This window comes from Agelaius phoeniceus, chromosome 35, assembly GCF_051311805.1.
Source record: "Agelaius phoeniceus isolate bAgePho1 chromosome 35, bAgePho1.hap1, whole genome shotgun sequence".
Lineage (NCBI taxonomy): Eukaryota > Metazoa > Chordata > Aves > Passeriformes > Icteridae > Agelaius > Agelaius phoeniceus.
Window position 1 is genome coordinate 1,437,972 of NC_135299.1, and position 18,295 is coordinate 1,456,266.

Sequence of the window (18,295 nt, forward strand, 5' to 3'; positions counted from 1 at the left end):
CTCTCGGAGCCCTAGGCGCTGCTGAGCCGTGCGGCGGCTGCGGTCTATGGGGTCCTACGCAGCGTTCCCGGTTACCTACGAGAGCCTACCGTGTGTCACGGAGCAGCCCGGGGCGTCCCACGGTGCCCGCGGGTGTCTGGCACCCCTCGGGGCCCCCAAGTGTGCCGCGCAGTCCTTGGCATTCCTACACAGCGTGCACGGGGGTCCCACAATGTTCCAAGGGGTCCCTCAATGTCCCCTAGGGTCCCACCGTGTCTCCAGTACCCCATGGGGTCCCCAAAGTGTCCCCAGATGCCTTTCAGTGTCCCTCAGTGTCCCCAAATGCACCTTAATGTCCCTAAATGTCCTTTGGTGTCCCTCAATGTCTCCCCCCGTCCCCGGTGTCCCTCAGCCCCACCGATGTCCCCAAATGTGCCCAAGTGTCCCGGCGTCCCGGCCGTGTCCCCTCCCCGCTGCCCCCGTGCCCGGCCCATCCCCGCTGCCCGCGGCGCTCCCGGTGCCGGGGAAAGCCGGGGGCAGCCCCGGCGGGCGGGGCGGGAAGAGCCGAAGCCGCCGCCACCCACGAAAGCGCCGAGATTGCGGCAACACGGCCCGGCCCGGCCCGGGACAACGGGGGGACAATGAGGGGACACCGAGGGGACAATCAGGGGACACTGGGGAGATACCAGGGGACACCCGGGAATACCGAGGGGACACCGAGGGGACACCGAAGGGACAATGGGGTGATAACGAGGGGACGCCCGGGAACACCGGGGGGACACCAAGGGGACACAGAAGGGACAACGAGGGGACACCGGGAAGATACCAGGGACACCTGGGAACACCGGGGAGACACCGAGGGGACACCGAGGGGACACCGAGGACACCCGGGAACACCGGCTCGGACACAGCGGCACCGGAGAGCGGCCACGCCAGGGCTCCGCCGCTCCCCGGTGCACCGAGGGGGCGCCCGGTGCTGCCGGTGCCTCCCATCCCGCCCGGAACTGCCCCGGGTTTTCCTGCCCGTCCCATCCCGCGCGGTCCCGTCCCGGTGCGACGGGCGCAGCGCGGAGACCCCGGCCCGGTATCGGTTCTGCTTTCGAGGGGAGGCGCCAGGGCAGGAGCACCTGCCCCGGGATTCCCCACCTGCCGCCGCCCTATAAGAGAAGCGGCGGCCGCACACACCGAGCAGCGATGGCTCCGCTCCGCCGCCTCTGCCTGTGCCTGCTCCTCGCGCTGCTGCCGCCGCCTCCCGCCGCACCGGCACCGGCACCGGCACCGCTCCGCCGGCCGGACTGGGCCGCCTGCCGGGTGCTGTCCCGGGAGCTGTCGCGGCTGCTGGGGGCGGTCAGAGAGCCGTACCCGGTGCTGGTGAGTACCGGGGGATCGGAAAACAACGGGGGGACTCGGGAGGCACCGGGGTTCAGCCAGAGCACCGGGAGTTCTGCCGGGGCACCGGAGGGCTCGGCCGGAGAGAGCGGGAGCTCCGCTGGGGACACCGGGAGTTCGGAAAGCGCCGGGAGAGCACGGCCGGGGAGAGCCAGGATTCGGCCGGTGCACCGGGGGGCTCGGGAAGCACCGGGGGCATCGAGAAGGACCGAGGGGCTCGGGAAGGACCGGGGGGCTCAGCCAGAGCGCCGAGGAGCTCGGGAAGCATCGGGGGACTCCACCGGGGGCACCGGAGGACTCGGGAAACACCGGGGGCTCGGGAGGCACCGGGGGCCCGACCGGGGAGTGCCGGGACTCGGCCGGTGCACCGGGGGACTCGGGAAGGACCGGGGGGCTCGGCCGGGACGAGCAGGAGGCTCGGAAAGCACCGGGAGCTCGGGAAGCACCGGGGAGCTCGGCCGGGGGCACCGGGAGGCTCGGGAAGCACCGGGAGGTGCGGGCTCATCGCGGCGGGGGGGTTCGGTGTCCCGGTCGTACCGGAGACGTGAGCACCGGCCCCGATCGCTGCTCCAGGAGGGGCTGCAGCTGCTGGAGGAGGAACCCCAAAATTGGCCCCCCCGGATCCGCTGCAGCGACACCTGCGACCCCCTGAGCCTGGAGAGCAACCACACGGTACCGGCGGCGCCGGGGGCACCGGGAGGGCTCCGGGATCACCAGGGGGACCCCAGGGATGCTCGGGGGTGTGGCTGAGGGTGCCTGGGGGCGTCCCAGGGGTGCCCGGAGGTCCCAGGGGATGCTCTGGGGTTCACCTGGGGGGTCCCAGGGATGTCTGGGGGTCCCAGGGGATGCTCTGAAGATAAACCTGGGGGTCCCAGAAGCGTCCCAGGGGATGCTCTGGGGGTCCTGGGGATGTCTAGAGGTTCCAGGGGATGCTCTGGGGTTCACTTGGGGGGTCCCAGGGATTTCTGGGGGTCTCAGGGGTGCTGGGGGATGCACTTGGGGGTCCCAGAGGGGTCCCAGGAAAGCTGCTGGATGAATTTGAGGGTCCTGGGGATGTCTGGGGGATCCCAGGGATGATGAAGCTGAAGGTCCCAGAGGGCTCCCAGGGATGCTGGGGGATGCACTCGGGGGTCCCAGAAGTGTCCCAGGGATGCACATGGGGGTCCTGGAGATGTCAGGGGGAGTCCCAGGGATGCTGAGGATGAAGCAGGGGGTCCCAGAGGGCTCCTAGGGATGCTGGGGGATGCACTCGGGGGTCCTGTGGGGATATCCCGGACCCCCACCTCACCCCCCTGCTCCCCCAGCTCTGCCTGCAGCGCATCCGCCAGGCGCTCCAGCACTACCGGGACCTGCTGGGCTCCGACATCTTCCAGGAGCTGCCGCAGCCGCAGCTGGAGAGCACCATGGAGCAGCTGCTGCGCCTCGTGCAGGTCAGCACCGCGGGCAGCCCGGCCCTCAGGGACCCCAAATGGCCCTCAGGGACCCCAAATGGCCCTCAGGGTCCCCAGATGGCCCTCAGGGACCCTCAGTGGCCCTCAGGGTCTCTTAGTGGCCCTCAGGCTCCCCAGATGTCCCTCAGCGTCCCCAGATGGCCCTCAGGGACCCTCAGTGGCCCTCAGGGTCCCCAAATGTCCCTCAGGGACCCTCAGTGGCCCTCAGGCTCCCCAGATGGCCCTCAGGGACCCTAAGGGTCCCCAAATGTCCCTCAGGCTCCCCAGATGGCCCTCAGGGTCTCTTAGTGGCCCTCAGTGACCCTTAGCGTCCCCCAAATGTCCCTGAGGGTCCCTCAGGGTCCTCAAATGTCCCACCCTGTCTCACAGTGTCTCTCAGCATCCCAAATGTCCCTCAATGACCCTCAGTGTCCCCCAGTGTCTCTCAATGACCCTCAGTGTCCCCCGGGGTCCCTCAGTATTCCCCAATGACCCTCAGTGTCCCCCGGGGGGGGTCACACAGGTCCCCCCTGACCCCGCCCTGTCCCCTCTGTCCCCTCAGGACGGGCACGGTCGCCCCCCCCGGCACCTCCTGGCCCCCACCGATCTTTGGGAGCAGCCGGTGAAGCGGCACCTGGCCCTGAAACGGCTCCGCTCCTTCTCCGCCCTCATCGGCCGCGTCTTCAACCACGGAGCCCGCTGAGACCGGACCCGACCCGCCCCCGGATAACAACACCCGCCCCCGGATAACAACCCCGCCCCCGGATAACAACCCCGCCCCCGGACCCCGCCCTTATTTATCACCGCCCACCCTCGGACACCGCCCCCTCCCCTTATTTATCGCCCCCCACCCACCCAGGACACCCCCATCCCCTAATTCCGGACACCGCCCACCCCCTCGGACACCCCTCCCCTTATTTATCGCCCTCCACTCCCGGACCCCCCACCCCCAGACACCGCCCCCTACCCCTTATTTATCGCCCCCCCCACCCCTTATTTATCGCCCCCCCGATTTATTTATCGCCCCCCACCCCTATTTATCGCCCCCCCATTATTTATTGCCCCCCTGCCGGGGTTATTTATGATTGGAGCCGTTCCTTTATTTATCTCGGGTATTTATCAGTTTCTAATAAAGCTCCCAAAGAGAGCAGAGAACAGCGAGTGCGTGGGGGGGGGGGGGGGGGGAGATAGGAAGGGGTTAATTTACAGAGAGGGGGGTGAGGAGGGGTCTCTGGGGGGGAAGAGATCGGGGAGGGGTCCCCTGAAAGGAAGAGACCGGGGAGGGGTCCCTGGGAGGGAAGGGACTGGGGAAGGGTCCCCAGAACAGAAAGGTTGGGGAGGGGTCCCTGGAAGAGAAGGGACCGAGGAGGGGTCCCCAGGAGGGAAGAGGCAGGGGAGGGGTCCCCGGAAGAGAAGGGGCTGGGGAGGGGTCACTGGAATGGAAGTGACTGAGGAGGGGTCCCCATAAGGGACCGGGGAGGGGTCCCTGGGAAGGGTCCCCACAAGAGAAGGGGCTGAGGAGGGGTCCCCGGAAGGGAAAGGGTTGGGGACGGGTCCCCGGAAGGGGTTCCTGGAATGGAAGGGACTGGGGAAGGGCCCCTGGGAGGGGAGGGGTCTCTCCAAGGGAAGGGACTGAGGAGGGATCCCCGGAAAGGGGGGGACTGGGGAGGGGTCTCTGGAAGGGGTCCCCGGGAGGGGAGGGGTCTCTGGAAGGGGTCCCCGGGAGGGGAGGGGTCACTGGAAGTCGCTGGCGTCGATGTGCAGCGGGGGGAGGTCGGTGAACAGGGAGGGCACCGAGGGCAGGGCCGAGTCCTCGGGCTGCGGCAGGAATGGATCGTGCTGGGCCAGGAGAGCCGCGCTGCCTGCGGGGGGACAGGGACAGCTCAGTGCCAGGGGGACAGGGACAGGGGACAGCTCAGTGCTCATAGGGGACATGGCAGTGCCCAGGGGACAGGGCAGGGCTCAGGGACAGGGCAGGGACAGGGGACAGCTCAGTGCCCTGGGGGACACCTTAATGCCCAGGGGACACCTCCTCCCCAGCCCCAGCCACTCACCAGGGCTCAGCTGGAAGCTCTCCTCCAAGCTCTCCTCCAAGCTCTCCTCCAAGGTTGCCACCACGTCCGGCATCAGCTCAGCCACTCCCAGTGTCCCCAATGTCCCCAAGGTCCCCGAGGGTGGCTCCAGCCCCTCCAGCAGCTCCTGCATGTCCTGTCCCCCCTGCAGCAGCAGCTCCTGCATGTCCTGTCCCCCTGGCAGCAGCTCCAGGTCCCTCAGCTCTGCTGGCAGTGTCCCCTGCTCCTCGGGGACCCGCGGTGGCTCCGCTGTCCCCTGCAGTGTCCCCAAGTCCCCTGAGGCCACCTGCAGCCCCCCAGGCAGCACCTGCACGCTCCCCACAGCTCCTGGTGCCACCTGCAGTGTCCCCTGGAGCTTGGGGACTCCTGATGTCACCTGTGGTGGCTCCCTGTGGGGTTGTGGTTGTAGTGTCCCCAGGCCTGTGGCCATCACCTGAGGTGTCCCCAGGTTCCCAAGGGTGACCCGTGGTGTCCCTGGGCTCGTGGCCATTCCTTGAAATGTCCCCAAGTTCCCAGGGGTGACCCGAAGTGTCCCTGGACTCACGGTCACCCCTTGAGGTGTCCCCAAATTCTCAGGGGTGACCCGAAGTGTCCCTGGACTCACGGTCATCCCTTGAGGTGTCCCCAAATTCTCAGGGATGACCTGAAGTGTCCCTGGACTCACGGTCACCCCTTGAAGTGTCCCCAAATTCTCAGGGGTGACCCGAAGTGTCCCTGGACTCACGGTCACCCCTTGAAGTGTCCCCAAATTCTCAGGGATGACCTGAAGTGTCCCTGGACTCACGGTCACCCCTTGAGGTGTCCCCAAATTCTCAGGGATGACCTGAAGTGTCCCTGGACTCACGGTCACCCCTTGAAGTGTCCCCAAATTCTCAGGGGTGACCCGAAGTGTCCCTGGACTCACGGTCATCCCTTGAGGTGTCCCCAAATTCTCAGGGATGACCTGAAGTGTCCCTGGACTCACGGTCACCCCTTGAAGTGTCCCCAAATTCTCAGGGATGACCTGAAGTGTCCCTGGACTCACGGTCACCCCTTGAGGTGTCCCCAAATTCTCAGGGATGACCTGAAGTGTCCCTGGACTCATGGTCACCCCTTGACGTGTCCCCAGGATCCCATGGGTGACCCGTGGCATCCCTGGGCTCGTGGCCACCCCCTGAGGTGTCCCCAGGTCCCCAGGTGTCCCCTGCCCTCGGGGCTGCAGCTGCAGCGTCTCCAGGTTCTCCGTGGCCACCAGCAGCTCCTCCTCGGTCTGACGCCGGTTGGGCGGCCTGGAGGGACAGACAGAGGGGTTGGGGTTGGGATTGGGGTGAGGGGTTGGGGATTGGGGATTTGGGGCAGGGATTGGGGTCAGGGATTGGGGTCAGGGTCAGGGATTGGGGTCAGGGATTGGGGTCAGGGGATTGGGGTCAGGGATTGGGGTTTGGGGTCAGGGATTGGGGTCAGGGATTGGGGTCAGGGTCAGGGATTGGGGTTTGGGGTCGGGGATTAGGGTCAGGGATTGGGGTCAGAGTTGGGGATTGGGGTCAGGGATTGGGGTTTGGAGTCAGGGATTGGGGTTTGGGGTCAGGGATTGAGGTCAGGGATTGGGGTCAGAGTTGGGGATTGGGGTCAGGGATTGGATCAGGGATCAGGGTCAGGGATCGAGATCAGGGATCAGGGTCAGAGTTGGGGATTGGGGATCAAGGTTGGGATCAGAGTCAGGGATCAGGGCCAGGGATTGGGGTCACTATCAGGGACTGGGGTCATGTTCAACCAGGGATTGGGGTCAGGGCTCAGGGTCAGGGGACCCCACAGCCCCACAGAGGTGTCCCCTCACCTGGAGGACACACGGATGAGGCGCTGGTTCAGGTACTTCTGGGACTCGCTCAGGTTCCCTGGGGACAAAGAGAGACATCAGGGGGTGCCCTGGCTCAGTCCCAGCCCATGCCAGGCCATGCCAGGCCGTGCCAGGCCATGCCAGGCCGTGCCAGGCCGTACCAGGCCATGCCAGGCCCTGCCAGGCCCTGCCAGGCCGTACCAGGCCATGCAAGGCCGTGCCAGGCCGTGCCAGGCCATGCCAGGCCATGCCAGGCCGTGCCAGGCCGTGCCAGGCCATACCAGGCCGTACCAGGCCATGCCAGGCCGTGCCAGGCCGTGCCAGGCCGTGCCAGGCCGTGCCAGGCTGTACCAGGCCACGCCAGGCCATGCCAGGCCGTGCCAGGCCGTACCCTCCAGCCTCTGGCTGTAGTAGGGCCCGAAAGCCTCGTCCCGGGGGATGTTGGGGTACAGGAACTTGAGGGGGTTTTCTGGATTCTTCTCCTCCAGGCTCATGTGGTAGTCACGGATGATGTCGGGCAGGGCCAGGGACACCAGCTCCGAGGCTGTGTAGGGTTCCACGGCGTGGAAAGTGGGGGACCCTGCAGGGGGGACAGCGGGGGTCAGCTGGAGGGGTGGCACCATCATCCCTGTGTCCCACAGAAAGCTGGGCTGGGGATGGGAATTCATTCTTGTTCATTTTTAACCTAAACCTGAATTCAGCTCCACCATTCTCATCCATTTTTAACCTAAATCTGAATTCAACTTCACCATTCTCGTCCATTTCTAACGTAAATCTGAATTCAGGTTCCCCATTTTCATTAATTTCTAACCTAAACCTGAATTCAGGTTTCCTATTCTCATTCATTTCTAACCTAAACCTGAATTCAACTTCACCATTCTCATCCATTTTGAACCTAAATCTGAATTCATGTTCCCCATTCTCATCCATTTTTAGCCTAAATCTGAATTCAGGTTCCCCATTTTCATTAATTTCTAACCTAAATCTGAATTCAGCTTCACCATTCTCATCCATTTTGAACCTAAATCTGAATTTAACCTAAATCTGAATTCAGCTTCACCATTCTCATCCATTTTGAACCTAAATCTGAATTTAACCTAAATCCGAATTCAGCTTCCCCATTCTCATCCATTTTGAACCTAAATCTGAATTTAACCTAAATCTGAATTCAGCTTCACCATTCTCATCCATTTTGAACCTAAATCTGAATTTAACCTAAATCTGAATTCAGCTTCATCATTCTCATCCATTTTGAACCTAAATCTGAATTTATCCTCTTGCTTGCTAAACTTCAGGGGAGGGAGGTTCATCTTCTTTGCCTTACAGTGGATCTGAACCTCCAGGGTCTCCCCAAAATTTGCTCAGGACGCAATAAACCTCACCATGGACATGGAAAATCCCCTCTCTCCACAGAGGCTTCCCCTGCTCCAGGGGGGTTCTGGGGGGTTCCTGGGGGGTTCCCTCACCTGTCTCCTGGTGCTCCACCCACGTGAAGGTGACACCACCCAGGACGCTCTCGCTGAAGCGCAGCAGGAACGTCCCCGTCCTCTTGGACTTGAGCAGTTTCTCCTCCTGCTTGCGGCTCACGAAGCCCAGGATGAGTCTGGGGGAGGCACTGTCAGCTCCTGTGGACCCCCAGACCCCTCCCCAGCAAGCCCAGCCCTGCTCCTACCCGTTCTTCCAGAGCTGCTTGAGGTGCTCCTGGAGCAGCCCCAGGATCCCGTCCAGCCAGGCCCAGAAGGAGAAACCGGAGGCTCCATCCTGAGGGAGGGGACAGGGGGACATGGATGGACACAGGGACATGGGGAGGACATGGAGGGATGGGGGACACAGAGGGATGGGGGACATGGAGGGACATGGAGGGACATGGTGGGACATGGTGGGGACATGGGGATGGAGGGGACAGGAAGGGACGTGGAGGGACAGGGGGACATGGATGGACACAGGGACGTGGGGAGGACATGGAGGGATGTGAGACATGGAGGGACATGGTGGGGACATGGTGGGGACATGGAGGGATGGGGGACATGGAGGGACATGGTGGGGACATGGAGGGATGGTGGGGACATGGGGATGGAGGGGACATGGGGATGAAGGGGACAGGAAGGGATGTGGAGGGACATGGGGACATGGATGGACACAGGGACATGGGGAGGACATGGAGGGACATGGTGGAGACATGGGGATGGAGGGGACAGGAAGGGACATGGAGGGACAGGGGGACATGGAGGGAGAGGGGGACATGGGGAGGACAGGAAGGGACATGGGGAACATGAAGGGACATGGGGACATGAGGACATGGAGGGACGGGGGACATGGAGGGATGGGAAGACAGGGGGATGTGGAGGGATAGGAGGGACAAGGAGGGGACGTGGCCATGGGGACATGGAGGGACAGAGGCAACAGGGCCATGGGGACAGAGGGACAGGCCCTACTGACCTTTGAGAACTTGTGCCAGGCCACGGTGCTGTCCGGTGACGGCTTCGAGCCTTGGGGTGAGAGCAGAGTAAGGGGGGACAGCCATGTCCCCTGCTGTCCCCTGCTGTCCCCTGGTGTCCCCACGTGTCCCTGGCCTTACCCAGGAGTTTCTTGGCCAGCATCAGGAGGTTGTCCCGGCTGAGGCCCCGCTCGGCCACGCTCTGGAACTGCCAGCTCAGCACCTCGGCCAGCCGGGGCCACGGGGCTGGGGGCGGGGATGAGAAGAACTGCTGGGCCTGGGGACACGGAGGGGACACGGAGGGGACACAGGGGACACGGGGTGAGCGGGGTCCAGGACAGTGGGAGGGGAGGGGGACACGGGATGGGGACATCGGGAGGGGACAGGGACAGCAGGAGGGGACATAGGGAGAGGATGGGGACAGTGGAAGGGGACTGGAACAGAGGATGGGGACAGGGACAGGAGCAGAGGAGGGGGACATGGGGAGGAGATGGGGACAAGGGGAGAGGATGGGGACAGCGGGAGGGGATGGAGACATGCACTGGAGTAGGGAATGGGGACATGGAGGGGACAGGGACACTGGGAGAAGACAGGAGGAGGACATGGGTAGGGAAGGGGGACACGGCACAGGAGCGTGACACGGGGATCAGACAGAGGACCAGGGGATGGGGACATGTGGCAGGGGACAGGGACAGGGACAAGGGATGGGGATAAGTGGCAGGGGATGGGGTTCAAGGGATGGGGACAGGCACCAGGGCAGGGGACAGGGACCAAGGACAGGCACCAAAGCAGGGGATGGGACAAGGACCAAGGACAAGGACAGGGGACAAGGCAGGGCAGGGCACTGGGACCAGGGGACCAGCTGGGATGGGGCAGGGACTGGGCCCAGATTTGGGGACAGGGCACAGGGGACACCAGGACAGAGACAGGGCTAGGGGGGGACAGGGAGCAGCAGAGGGGACATGAGGCAGGGGTGGCACAGGGGCAGGGGTGGCACAGGGGGCAGGGGTGGCAAAATGGCAGGGGTGGCACAGGGCCAGGGGGTCCCGCTCGCCTTGGGGTCAGAGCTGAGCATGTTGAACCAGAGGATGGAGGCCCAGGCACTGGAGAACTGGTTGTTGTTGGAGATGATGACAAAGGGCAGCGTGGTGGCCTGGGGAGGAGGGGACAGGGGCTCAGGCTGGCTGTCCCCAGCCCCCCCTGGCTGTCCCCAAACCCCCCAAGCCCCCCAGCCCTCACCTCCAGCTCCAGCTCCAGCCCGCAGTAGGCGTAAGCCAGCGTGAAGGTGATGAGGTGCAGCTCCTCTGTCACAACCAGGGGACCCTGTGGGGAGGTGACACCGCTGTCACCGCCCGGCCTGGCCCCCCCGCGGCCCCCCCAGCCCCATCCCGTGCCCACCTCGCCGCTGGCACCTTTGCCCTTGCCAGCCCTGCTGTCCTTCTGCTCCTTCAGGGTCTGTTGGGGACAGCAGAGTCAGCCCCGGGGGTGGGGGGGTCCTCACCGTGCCCCCCACCCTGGGGGGGGATTTGGGGGTCTGGGGGGGTCCGGGGGGGTCCCTACGAGGTACTGGAAGTCGCAGACCAGCCCCTCCTGGGGACTGTCCCCGGCCAGGAGCGTTTTGCTGCTCGATGTCAGGATGTTGAACCGGCGGAACCTGCGGGGCACAGGCGGGAGGTGGGAGGGGGTCAGGAGGGCAAATGGGGGGCTCGGGACCCCCGGGAGGGCAAATAGGGGCGTCAGGACCCCTGGGGTGGGGTCGCAGCCCCTCCAGCGCTGTCCCAGCTCTCACCCTTTGATGTTGGGAGGGTCCCTGCAAGAGATAAGGGAGGGGTCAGGGCCGGTGGGACACACATAATATTGTCATATTTAAATTACATTATATTTATATTTATTGTAATATCTAGATTCTTAGTTTGTTCTATATAATTTTTACCATAATTTAACAATTTAAAATTTGAATAAATTAAATGATCTAATTATTTATAATTATGATTTAATTTAATAAATTAAATAAATTAATTTGATAAATGAAAAATTAATAAGTATATAATACAATTATTTGTAATCATTATTTAATTAAATAAATTAATCTAAAAAGAAATTAATAAATTAGATAATATAATTATTTGTAATCATTATTTATTTTAACAAATTTAAAAATGCAATTTAATACATTAAATTTGAATAAATTAAATAATATCATTCTTTACAGCTATTAATTTATTTAATAAATTAAATAATACAATTATTTATAATTATTATTTAATTTATTAAATGAAAAATTTAATATATAAAATAATGTATTTATAATTATTATTTAATTGAATCAATTAAACAAAATAATTATCCATAATTATTATTTAATTGAATAAATTGAATAATTAGATTTGATAAATAAATAATTTAATATATTAAATAATATGATATAATAGTTATTTAATTGAATCAATTAAAAATATAATTATCCATAACTATTATTTAATTTAATAAATCGAATAATTAAATTTGATAAATAAATAATTTAATACCTCACATTTTATTTATTTATTACTATTTAATGTAATAAACGAAATCATTTACTTTAACAACCTAAACAATTCCATTTAATTTAATAACCCTTTGGAGCCTGAGAGGTTTCCCATCCTCCTGCCCCCTGCCGGCCCCACCTGTCGATGTGGATCCGGGCCTCCATGCGGTGGTTGCGGTCGTGCAGCCTCACCAGCAGGCGGGCCCGGCTCGAGAACTTCCCGGCGGTTCGGAGCACCAGGGGCCGCTTCCCGGCGTTGGGGGTGCTGGGCTGCTGCTCCACCACGAAGGCGCTGGGGAAAATGGGGGTTCAGGGCTGCCTGAGACCCCCCAGTCCTCCCTGGGCTGCCCCGAGACCCCCCTGTCCTGCCCCAGACCCCTCCTGTCCTCCCTGGGCTGAAAATCCTGGCAAATCCCAGGTTGGAGGGAAGCCATGCAGGTTTAACTCCTGGTTTGGGCATAGGACACCCCCAAAATCTGTCCTGTCTTAAATCTCAATGTTTGAGTGGTGTCCAAACACCCAGAGATGGAAGGGATCCATCAGGATGATCTCCAGCTCCTGGCTTGGCATGGGACAACCCCAAAATCTCCTAAATCCCAATGTTGGAGTGGTGTCCAAACACTCAGAGATTGAAGGGACCCATCAAAAGTCCAACTCCTGGCACAGGATAACCCCAAAACCTGCCCTGTCCTAAATTTCAACATTTGAGTGGTGTCCAAACACCCAGAGCTGGAAGGGACCATCAGGATCAAAGTCCAGCCCAGCACAGGACACCACAAATTTCTCCCCAAATCCCAGAGCATTGCCCAAACCCTCCCTGACCTCCTGAATTACAGAATACCCAGAGCTGCAAGAGACCCATGAGGATCATCCAGACCCTGCACAGACACCCCAAAATCCCACCCTGTTGTTGTCCAAACACTCCCAGATCTGTCAGCTTTGGACACCATTCCCTGGAGACCTCTTGAGTCATCCAGAGCTGCAAGGAGCCCATCAGGATCATTGATCCCACTCCAGACCCTGCACAGACACCCCAAAATCCCACCCTGTTGTTGTCCAAACACTCCTGGGGCTCTGTCACCCTCGGTCACCATTCCCTGGGGAGCTTCCCCAGTGATTTTCCCCCAAATCCCAGAGCATTGCCCCAACCCTCCCTGACCTCTTGAATTACAGAATACCCAGAGCTGGAAGGAACCCATCAGGACCATTGATCCCACTCCAGACCCTGCACAGACACCCCAAAACGTGCCTGGGAGTGTTGTCCAAACACTCCTGGAGCTCTGTCACCCTTGGTCACCATTCCCTGGAGACCTCTTGAGTCATCCAGAGCTGCAAGGAACCCATCAGGACAATTGATCCCACTCCAGACCCTGCACAAACACCCCAAAACGTGCCTGGGAGTGTTGCCCAAACACTCCTGGAGTTGTTGTCCAAACACTCCTGGAGCTCTGTCAACCTCGGTCACCATTCCCTGGAGAGCTTCCCCAGCTCTCCACCACCCTCTGGGGGGAAGAACCTTTTCCTGCTCTCCACCCTGGAGCCCTCCTGGCCCAGCCCACCTCTTGAGCAGGTGCGTGAGCTGCTCCTGCAGCCTCTGCTCCAGCAGGGGCGTCTCTGCCACCAGCGGGTCCCTGGCGTAGGTCACCTTTTGTCGCAGGTCCCCCAGCGCCCGCAGCAGCTGCCGCAGCTGGAACAACCCCTGGCCCAACTCCGTGAACCTGCGGGGTTCAGGGACCTCAGAGGGGTTCGGCTGCAGCCCCCCCGAGCCCCCCCACAAGCCCCCCAAAATCTTACCAGGTCTCCAGCGGGCGCAGGTTGGTGTCGGCAGAGCCCCCCAGGCACAGGTGCTGCTGCCGCACCCTCCAGCCCCCCAATTCCTGCTGCAGCAGCTCCTGCAGGGTCTCACTGCGCCCCAAAAGCTGCTGCATTTGAGCCAGCACCTCCTGAAGGGAGATTTGGCTTTGAATGGGGTGCTCAGGGTGGGTAGGACCCCCCCCCACCCCAAAAAACCCAGCCCGAGCTCCCCTTCCTCACCCGCCGCTGCCGGTCCAGGTTCTGCAGTTTGGCTTGGAGGGATTGGAGCTCCTGGAGGTACCCGGGGTCCCGGTTCCTCTCCTCACCTGAGGGCAGCGGGGCTCGCTCAGGGTTTTGGGGGGCTCGCAGGGCAGTTCCCACCCCCCCTCCCTGCCCATCTCCCCGGTGTGAGGCTCTCACCTGGCTGGTAGTGCACCTTGAAGCAGAAGTCGAAGGCATCCTGCAAATCCTCCAGGTGCCTGAAGGCTCGTTCGGCTTCCTGCGGGCACGGAGGGGTCAGGAGGGGTCGGGGGGGCTCGGAGGGGGTCCCGGGGGTCTCAGGGGTCGTGGAGTTACCTGCAGGGCTGTGTGGAACTCAGCCAAGCGCCGCTGGATCTGCTGCTCCCGCCCGCTCTCCGGGGCTGGGCTGGGCGCGGGGGCCGACCCCGCCTAAGGAGGGAGAAATGGGGTGGGGGGCGCTGCAGGGGGACCACCGGGGTGGGCAGGGGGGGTCGCACAGCCCTTCCCTACCTGCCCCTCGGCCTGCCCGAGGCGCAGGATCCGCCGCTCCTCCTGCAGCAGGTTGGCCACCAGGTTGGCGAAGCTCTCCGGCTTCTCCTCGAACTCAGCCTGGGGAGGGCTCGGGGGCGTGAGCGCGGCGCGGAGACCCCTCCCCACTGCCCTCCCCCCCGGCCCTGAATCCCACCTGGAGGTCGCGGTGAGCCTTGCGGAGGTTGTGCTTCAGCATGAAATCCTCGCGGTCCGAGCCCAGGCTGCCCAGGCGCTCTCCCAGTAAGACCAGTAAGGAGTGGAACAGCATGCGGGCGTGCGAGCAGAGCGGCTCCGCTGCCTGGCGCCTGCGGCAGCGCGGGCTCAGCGCCGGCTCTGCCCCGCCCGGGCCCCCCTCACCCTGGGGCATTTTATAAAAATCCCTTTTATTTTATAAAAATCCATTTTTTTTATTTTATAAAAGTCCCTTTGCCAGGATTTTTTCGCCCCCCTGACCCCCTGATACATAATAATATAATATAATATAATATAATATAATATAATATAATATAATATAATATAATATAATATAATATAATATAATATAATATAATATAATAATATAAGCCTTCTGAAACTGGAAAGTCTGTTTATTATTCATTCCTTTCGAGCTTTCTGATGAAATCCTTTCTTCTATTTTTTTAGTATAGTATTATATTATATATTTAGTATAGTATGGGTTTTTACAGTTTTAGTATAGTAATTATATCGTATTATATCATATCATATTAGATTAGATTATATTATACTAAAATGCTATACTATATAGCAAATAATATATATTATAGACACTATTATTTTAATATTATATAATTATTATTAATTATAATAATAAATAATTATTATTTTAATATGATATAATATAATGATATGAGATATGATATGATATGATATGATATGATATGATATGATATATAATATAATATAATATAATATAATATAATATAATATAATATAATATAATATAATATAATATAATATAATATAATATAATATAATATAATATAATATAATATAATATATAATATCAGCTTTCTGAAACATGAACTCAAGATTTTCATCTCTTTCCTCAACCTGGCGACCCTCAAACACTGCCACACCCCCCGGTACCGCCCCCAACCCCGGTGCCGCCCCCAGCCCCGGTTCCCCCCCGGTACCGCCCCCAGCCCCGGTGCCGCCCCCAGCCCCTTTTTTCCCCCGGTACCGCCCCCAGCCCCTTTTTTCCCCCGGTACCAGTTCTGGCTCTCGATCCAGGCAGCCAAGGACTGGCGCACGGCCATGGGCAGCGCCGAGCCCGCGTACAGCTGGTGCACCTGCTCCAGGTAAGTGTTGGCCAAGCCCTGCACCTCCTGCCACTGCGCCATGCTGGGGGGGGACAGCGGGTCAGGGGCGTCCCGGGACCCCGCCGGGGTCACCGAGGGACCGGAGGGTGAGAAACAGCTGCGTGTCACAGCTGGGCACATCTGCGCCCCACGCACCTGCCTGCAGCACCGGCCGCACGGGGGTCCCGCTGCTCCCGGGGGTTCCCTCGCTCCTTCTCGGTCCCGGGGGTCCCTCTGCTCTGGTTCTGGGTGCTCCCGCTGCTCCCGGGGGTCCCGCTGCTCCTGATCGGTCCCGGTGGTCCCTCTGCTCTGGTTCTGGGTGCTCCCGGGGGTCCCCTCGCTCCTGCTCAGTCCCGGGGGTCCCTCTGCTCCTGCTCGGTCCTAGGTGGTCCCGGGGGTCCCCCTCTGCTCCTGCTCGGTCTCGGGGGTCCCTGCGCTCCTGCTCGGTCCTGGCTGGTCCCGGGGGTTCCTCCGCTCTGGTTCTGGCTGCTCCCGGGGGTCCCCTCGCTCCCGCTGGGGTGGTCGCGGACCGGCAGCCGCGTCCTGTGGTGGGAGCAGGGGGTGAGCCCATGGAGGTTCCCCACCCGGGGCGGGGGGCACACGCACGGAACGCCCACACGAGGGCCCCCAGCACCCCCAGACACCTCCTCAGACGCCCCCCCTAGACCGGACCCCCACTGAACCCCCCCATTGAACCCCATCCCCAGTGGGGTGGGTGCCCCTGAACGCCCCCCGCCCAGCGGGACCGCCCTCCAAGGGTCGCTCTGTGTGCCCCAGCCGGGGTCCCCTGCCTGTGCCCCCCTCCCCTGGGACCCTCCGAGCTCCAGAACCGCCCACATCCCGCCCCGGTCCCCCCCGGGACCCCCGAGCCACCTCCGCCGGCACCGGAGCAGGAAGGCGGGTTGGCCACGCCCCCTCCCAACTCTGCTCGGTGATTGGTGGAGAGCGGCGCGGGGGCCACGCCCCCGCAACCGCCGGCTTTGGGAGGGTTCGTTCATTTCCCCAATTTTACGTCACGCGCGAGGGGCGTGGCCATGCTGGCGGGGTTGTTGAGGGGGCGGGGTCAGGGGGGAACGGGGGAGGGAATGGCGGCGGCCCGGGATGGGCGGGGGGGACAGGGACGGGGGCGGAGGGGACCGGGACAGGCCATGGGGACAGGGGCAGGCCGTAAGGACAGGGACAGAACCATGGGGACAGGGGGACAATGAGACAGCGACCGAGCCATGGGGACCAGGACAGCCTGGGGACCGGGACAGGCCATGGGGACAGAGACAGAGGGGACCGGGACAGGCCATGGGGACAGGGACAGGCCCTAAGGACAGGGACAGAACCATGGGGACATGGGGACAGCGACAACGACAGAGCCAGGGGGATGGGGCCAGCCTGGGGACAGGGACAGGCAGGAGGGAGAGAGGGAAAGAGCCATGGGAACAGGGACAAGGCAATGTGGCCACTGGGACAGGGACAGGGCTGGGGCTGTAGGGGACAGGGACAAGCCAGGCCCAGCTGCCACCACGTGTCTCAAGCCACCACGTGGCCAAGTTCCGGCTGCCCCAGGGCAGGGTGACCCCGCATCGATCTGTCCCCAAACAACGACCCGCCAGCACCACCTGCCACACGTGCCCTTTATTCATTCAGACGATGACCACGGCGCCGCTGTGCGCGGTGGGCACCGGCGAGGGCTCCCCGGCCGAGGTGAAATACCCGATGAGCGCCCTCACACCGGCCTTGAGGCCCGGCTGCAGCCCCAGCTGCACCCCCATGGCCACCGGACCCCCCAAACCGCCGGTGAGCGCCGCCAGCCCGGCATAACCCAAATCCTCGGCGGCTTCCAGCGCTCGAGTGGACGCCGTGGCTTCACAGCCCTGGAAGGCGAAGTAGACGCTGGTGCCGAGGTTGTAGAAGATGCTGACTCCCGGTACCCAGTCCAGCACCCGGTGCGCTTCCCGTTCCCCCGCCGGGCTGCAGGCATCCTCATCCTCCCGCCGGTGCCGCCGCACGGCGCCGCCGCACGGTTGGACCCGCGGCAATTCCCGGTTTTCCCGGCTCGGGGGTGGCGTGGGCTCCGCGCTGTCCCGGCTCAGAGGCGGCTCCGTGCCTGGCACGGGGGGATCCGCACAGGCAGAGCCCCCCGGGCTCAGCGCCAGCCGGAGCAGCAGCAGCGCCAGCGGCCGCGGGGTTGGGGTGCCCGGTACCCGCGCCAGCCCCCGCAGCAGCGCCGCGGCCGTGGCGGTGCCCACATCCCGTGCCAGCTCCAGCGTCTCGGCCTCAGCCTGGGGGGCACAGCCGGCTTTGAGCAGTGCCAAGGTCAGGGCAGCACGGGCCAGCCCGCGGGGCAGCGCTGGCAGCCGGGAGAAGCCGGGGAGGTGATGAGGATGAAGGCTTTGGCACGGTAGCCCCGGTGGCCGCGGCGGGATGGGCTCTGCCAGCCCCGCCAGCTCCGCCAGCAGCGCCCGGTCACCACCAGCCAGCCCGGGGCTGATGATGGACGCAGCCATGGCATGGCTGAGGATGAGGAGAGGGAGGAAGAGCAGAACCTGGGGCATGGCGGAGGCGCTGGGAGGTGGGAGAAGGACAGAACCCCGTCAGAACCCCGTGGGTGCAGCCCCCCGAGCCCGCCCGGTGCCCCCGCCCGGCTCCTCACCCGCTCACCGTTGTCCCCTGTCCTGCTGTCCCCTCCCCTGTCCGGTCACTGCGGCCAGCCCGGCCCCCTTTATAGCCGCGGTTATCGGGGAATTGCGACACAGGGACAGGGACTGGG

The 18,295-nt window shown here is 61.3% G+C and overlaps 3 protein-coding genes across 4 annotated transcripts; 1 reads left to right on the top strand and 2 right to left on the bottom strand.

Annotated features, from left to right (window-relative positions):
* Nucleotides 1-658: 658 nt before the first annotated feature.
* On the top strand, nt 659-3,945 carry LOC129130685 (interleukin-23 subunit alpha). Of its 2 annotated transcripts, XM_054649261.2 has the most exons (4): nt 669-1,350; nt 1,942-2,040; nt 2,673-2,798; nt 3,361-3,945. In XM_054649261.2, the coding sequence occupies exons 1-4, from the start codon at nt 1,174-1,176 to the stop codon at nt 3,499-3,501; spliced, it is 543 nt and encodes a 180-aa protein (XP_054505236.2). In that variant the 5' UTR covers nt 669-1,173; the 3' UTR covers nt 3,502-3,945. The 2 variants fall into 2 exon arrangements, with proteins under 2 accessions (XP_077048797.1, XP_054505236.2); XM_077192682.1 differs by having other exon boundaries at nt 659-2,040.
* On the bottom strand, nt 3,874-16,457 carry STAT2 (signal transducer and activator of transcription 2). Its single transcript, XM_054649215.2, has 24 exons — nt 16,408-16,457; nt 15,691-16,077; nt 15,446-15,577; nt 14,370-14,520; nt 14,195-14,293; nt 14,021-14,113; nt 13,865-13,943; nt 13,685-13,770; nt 13,445-13,593; nt 13,210-13,368; nt 11,790-11,942; nt 10,913-10,933; nt 10,684-10,777; nt 10,522-10,578; nt 10,363-10,446; nt 10,178-10,276; nt 9,265-9,400; nt 9,126-9,175; nt 8,359-8,447; nt 8,153-8,289; nt 7,078-7,266; nt 6,687-6,744; nt 4,853-6,138; nt 3,874-4,660 (listed from the first exon to the last, which is right to left on the bottom strand). Exons 3-24 carry the CDS (start codon nt 15,574-15,576, stop codon nt 4,533-4,535), a joined length of 3,528 nt encoding a protein of 1,175 aa, XP_054505190.2. The 5' UTR covers nt 15,577; nt 15,691-16,077; nt 16,408-16,457; the 3' UTR covers nt 3,874-4,532.
* A 695-nt stretch (nt 16,458-17,152) lies between these two features.
* Nucleotides 17,153-18,207, bottom strand: APOF (apolipoprotein F). The gene is made up of 2 exons (XM_054649280.2): nt 18,179-18,207; nt 17,153-18,090 (listed from the first exon to the last, which is right to left on the bottom strand). Exon 2 carries the CDS (start codon nt 18,078-18,080, stop codon nt 17,169-17,171), a length of 912 nt encoding a protein of 303 aa, XP_054505255.2. The 5' UTR covers nt 18,081-18,090; nt 18,179-18,207; the 3' UTR covers nt 17,153-17,168.
* Between the last annotated feature and the right edge of the window lie 88 nt (nt 18,208-18,295).